The sequence below is a fragment of the Nanorana parkeri genome, unplaced genomic scaffold (assembly GCF_000935625.1).
Source record: "Nanorana parkeri isolate BGI_ZX_2015 unplaced genomic scaffold, ASM93562v1 scaffold2031, whole genome shotgun sequence".
NCBI classification, from domain to species: domain Eukaryota; kingdom Metazoa; phylum Chordata; class Amphibia; order Anura; family Dicroglossidae; genus Nanorana; species Nanorana parkeri.
Window position 1 is genome coordinate 56138 of NW_017308299.1, and position 4861 is coordinate 60998.

At 58.8% G+C, this 4861-nt stretch overlaps 1 protein-coding gene across 1 annotated transcript in view; it reads right to left on the reverse strand.

Annotated features, from left to right (window-relative positions):
* The window catches only part of PDPR (pyruvate dehydrogenase phosphatase regulatory subunit), a 14892-nt gene extending 14462 nt beyond the window's left edge, over window positions 1-430 (reverse strand). Inside the window, exon 1 of the mRNA XM_018572436.1 lies at window positions 196-430. Coding sequence (XP_018427938.1) covers window positions 196-410 — 215 coding nt within the window. The 5' untranslated portion in view covers window positions 411-430. The remainder of the gene's footprint in view (window positions 1-195) is intronic.
* Between the last annotated feature and the right edge of the window lie 4431 nt (window positions 431-4861).

The following is a 4861-nucleotide window of genomic DNA, read 5'->3' on the forward strand; positions in this document are numbered from 1 at the left end:
CGCTATGTACCCTGCAGACTTATGGGAGGAGTCAGGGACAAGGGGCGGATTCAGACAGAAAGTGGGTGGGATGGGTACAATTTAGGGGGGCAATAATAATACAGAGGGGGGCAGGCGGGGTAATAACAGTGTGACTGCAGCCAATAGGAGAAGAGGAGTAAGCCAGCGCCGCCAGCGGGGGGCGCCCTCACTCACCTGCCCTGCTCCAGTAACAGGATGTCGTGCCAGCCCAGCTTGGTCAGGTGATAGGCCACGGAGGCCCCCATGACGCCGCCCCCGCAGATGACCACTTGGGCCCGAGGAGGAAGGGGCTGGACCTCGGTGGAGGCCGCTCGCTGTTGTGCGCACGCGCACCGCCAGCCCCGCCATCGTATGTGGCGACGGACATCTGCCAGCAGGCGGGCGTGCATGGCGGAGGACGGACCTGCAAAGAGAGAAGAACGAGGTGAATGAAGAACTGCCTCCCCCTCCCCCGATCAGAGGACACGGGGGGGTCACACCTGTTACTATACGCGTCCCACCGGCGACCACGCACCAACCTTGAGGTGACACCGGAGAAGCTCCGCCCCCATGTGTGTGACTACAGAGCTCTGTGATTGACAGGTGACACCCCCCCTCCCCCCACCATGGTGGCTGCCCATTGGATGGGATCATCGGGTTCCAATGTGTGCCAGTGATATACGTAGACATCCCATAATATCCCCAGAGACCCTCATACCAATATATCATCATGTCCTGCCACGGGGGGTCTGTGAACTACAAGTCCCATCATCCACCTCAGGCACAGGGAATGTCGGATTCTTTTCCTTTCACTTCCCGAAAGATACAACAGGAAGTGGGAGGAGTTCAGGATGACGGGTGTCCCCAATAGAAGATTCCCCCTCGCTTCCTTTCTCGGTGACACCGTGACAGACAAAGAGGGTGAATCTCCCCGACGGGGACACAGACAATAGACCCCGCCCCCCTCCCGCGCAGCGTCCTCCAGGAGTCTTAGATGCACTATAACGGACCGATCGCTATGACTTCTTAAAGGAGAACTCCATCCAAAAACGAAGAGACCAAAAATCTGCTTTCTGCTCCAATATTCACCTTCGATCCAGAGATTTCCCTGCAGTGTGTATTCCAATCACTAGATGTCCCCCATCATTGAACCCACTCCCTCTGAGCCCAGGTCATCCCGGACATGCCCCCAGCATGGTGACTGGACAGCATGATGAGCTCATCTATCTGTCACTCTGCTCTCTCCTCCTATCAGCATGCTTCATGTAAGCACATGAACGGATTGGCTCTTCGTGCTGCTTCTCCCTTTCCCAGCCTGAGCTCTGCTGTACAGGGACTGATGCCAGGTCACACTCGGGTACTGACACATGACGAGCACAGAGCTGCATTCATTTTTGTTCTTAGTATCGGCCCGGAGTTCCTCTTTGACACCCGGAATATCAGACTCCGCCCCTTTTTCAAGGTGTCACCCGGCGATTGTATATTGTTGTGTAGTCGATGATCATCACATGTGACCCCGACACAGGACTACGGGAGGTCGGACCGGGATACAGATGATGGGACGGGAGGAGTCCATCGGTATCAGGTGATCCCCGGTACTGAGGCGGCAAAAACTCTGACACCCGAAATTGTGAGACCCCCAGAGGAGTACCCGGGACACCCGGTACAGGTCATGTGACCCAATACAAGAGGAGTTCCCCAGATCCCCGATACAGGTCATGTGATGGGGGAGTCCCCTCTACATCCTGTGTGTATATATATCCATGTATGTGTTTATAAAATGACAGGTCCTCTTTATGGTGTCTGTTCTCCAACCAGACCGGACACACAGGGGCAGTGTACGCTCTGCGGGTGAGGGGTATATACAGGGCAGTGTACGTTCGGCGGGTGAGGGGTATATCCAGGGGCAGTGTACGTTCGGCGGGTGAGGGGTATATCCAGGGGCAGTGTACGTTCGGCGGGTGAGGGGTATATCCAGGGGCAGTGTACGTTCGGCGGGTGAGGGGTATATCCAGGGGCAGTGTACGTTCGGCGGGTGAGGGGTATATCCAGGGGCAGTGTACGTTCGGCGGGTGAGGGGTATATCCAGGGGCAGTGTACGTTCGGCGGGTGAGGGGTATATCCAGGGGCAGTGTACGTTCGGCGGGTGAGGGGTATATCCAGGGGCAGTGTACGTTCGGCGGGTGAGGGGTATATCCAGGGGCAGTGTACGTTCGGCGGGTGAGGGGTATATCCAGGGGCAGTGTACGTTCGGCGGGTGAGGGGTATATCCAGGGGCAGTGTACGTTCGGCGGGTGAGGGGTATATCCAGGGGCAGTGTACGTTCGGCGGGTGAGGGGTATATCCAGGGGCAGTGTACGTTCGGCGGGTGAGGGGTATATCCAGGGGCAGTGTACGTTCGGCGGGTGAGGGGTATATCCAGGGGCAGTGTACGTTCGGCGGGTGAGGGGTATATCCAGGGGCAGTGTACGTTCGGCGGGTGAGGGGTATATCCAGGGGCAGTGTACGTTCGGCGGGTGAGGGGTATATCCAGGGGCAGTGTACGTTCGGCGGGTGAGGGGTATATCCAGGGGCAGTGTACGTTCGGCGGGTGAGGGGTATATCCAGGGGCAGTGTACGTTCGGCGGGTGAGGGGTATATCCAGGGGCAGTGTACGTTCGGCGGGTGAGGGGTATATCCAGGGGCAGTGTACGTTCGGCGGGTGAGGGGTATATCCAGGGGCAGTGTACGTTCGGCGGGTGAGGGGTATATCCAGGGGCAGTGTACGTTCGGCGGGTGAGGGGTATATCCAGGGGCAGTGTACGTTCGGCGGGTGAGGGGTATATCCAGGGGCAGTGTACGTTCGGCGGGTGAGGGGTATATCCAGGGGCAGTGTACGTTCGGCGGGTGAGGGGTATATCCAGGGGCAGTGTACGTTCGGCGGGTGAGGGGTATATCCAGGGGCAGTGTACGTTCGGCGGGTGAGGGGTATATCCAGGGGCAGTGTACGTTCGGCGGGTGAGGGGTATATCCAGGGGCAGTGTACGTTCGGCGGGTGAGGGGTATATCCAGGGGCAGTGTACGTTCGGCGGGTGAGGGGTATATCCAGGGGCAGTGTACGTTCGGCGGGTGAGGGGTATATCCAGGGGCAGTGTACGTTCGGCGGGTGAGGGGTATATCCAGGGGCAGTGTACGTTCGGCGGGTGAGGGGTATATCCAGGGGCAGTGTACGTTCGGCGGGTGAGGGGTATATCCAGGGGCAGTGTACGTTCGGCGGGTGAGGGGTATATCCAGGGGCAGTGTACGTTCGGCGGGTGAGGGGTATATCCAGGGGCAGTGTACGTTCGGCGGGTGAGGGGTATATCCAGGGGCAGTGTACGTTCGGCGGGTGAGGGGTATATCCAGGGGCAGTGTACGTTCGGCGGGTGAGGGGTATATCCAGGGGCAGTGTACGTTCGGCGGGTGAGGGGTATATCCAGGGGCAGTGTACGTTCGGCGGGTGAGGGGTATATCCAGGGGCAGTGTACGTTCGGCGGGTGAGGGGTATATCCAGGGGCAGTGTACGTTCGGCGGGTGAGGGGTATATCCAGGGGCAGTGTACGTTCGGCGGGTGAGGGGTATATCCAGGGGCAGTGTACGTTCGGCGGGTGAGGGGTATATCCAGGGGCAGTGTACGTTCGGCGGGTGAGGGGTATATCCAGGGGCAGTGTACGTTCGGCGGGTGAGGGGTATATCCAGGGGCAGTGTACGTTCGGCGGGTGAGGGGTATATCCAGGGGCAGTGTACGTTCGGCGGGTGAGGGGTATATCCAGGGGCAGTGTACGTTCGGCGGGTGAGGGGTATATCCAGGGGCAGTGTACGTTCGGCGGGTGAGGGGTATATCCAGGGGCAGTGTACGTTCGGCGGGTGAGGGGTATATCCAGGGGCAGTGTACGTTCGGCGGGTGAGGGGTATATCCAGGGGCAGTGTACGTTCGGCGGGTGAGGGGTATATCCAGGGGCAGTGTACGTTCGGCGGGTGAGGGGTATATCCAGGGGCAGTGTACGTTCGGCGGGTGAGGGGTATATCCAGGGGCAGTGTACGTTCTGCGGGTGAGGGGTATATACAGGGGCAGTGCACGTTCTGCGGGTGAGAGGTATATACAGGGGCAGTGTACATTCTGCGGGTGAGGGGTATATACAGGGCAGGGTACGTTCTGCGGGTGAGGGGTATATACAGGGGCAGTGTACATTCTGCGGGTGAGGGGTATATACAGGGGCAGTGTACATTCTGCGGGTGAGGGGTATATACAGGGGCAGTGTACGTTCTGCGGGTGAGGGGTATATACAGGGGCAGTGTACGTTCTGCGGGTGAGGGGTATATACAGGGGCAGTGTACACTCTGCGGGTGAGGGGTATATACAGGGGCAGTGTACGTTCTGCGTGTGAGGGGTATATACAGGGGCAGTGTACGTTCTGCGGGTGAGGGGTATATACAGGGGCAGTGACAGGACTCGGAGCTCCCGACACCCCCCAATGATTATATGTACAGAGTGCAGTCACACGGTCACTAATTGGTCCGTCTGCAGAGTGATGACGTCATATAAGGCGCTGCAGTGTCACTCACCCTCGGCGCTCGGTGTGACCTCTGAACCCCTCTCTTCCGGTCTGTCTCCTGCCAGACCTCGGAGCCCACGATTGTGACGTCAGCACCGTCCTCACGCAGGCAGCTACACGCCTGACCAATCAGAACACGCGTTTCGGACCCGCCCCCCCAGCTGTGTTTAGTGGCTGCACGTGGTGCGCGAGAAGCCTATCGGAGGAATCCACCACATCCAATCAGGAGAGAGGGCGGGGCCGCCAGGGATACAATGTAACCTTTCACTGTTCGTCGGTTACAATGT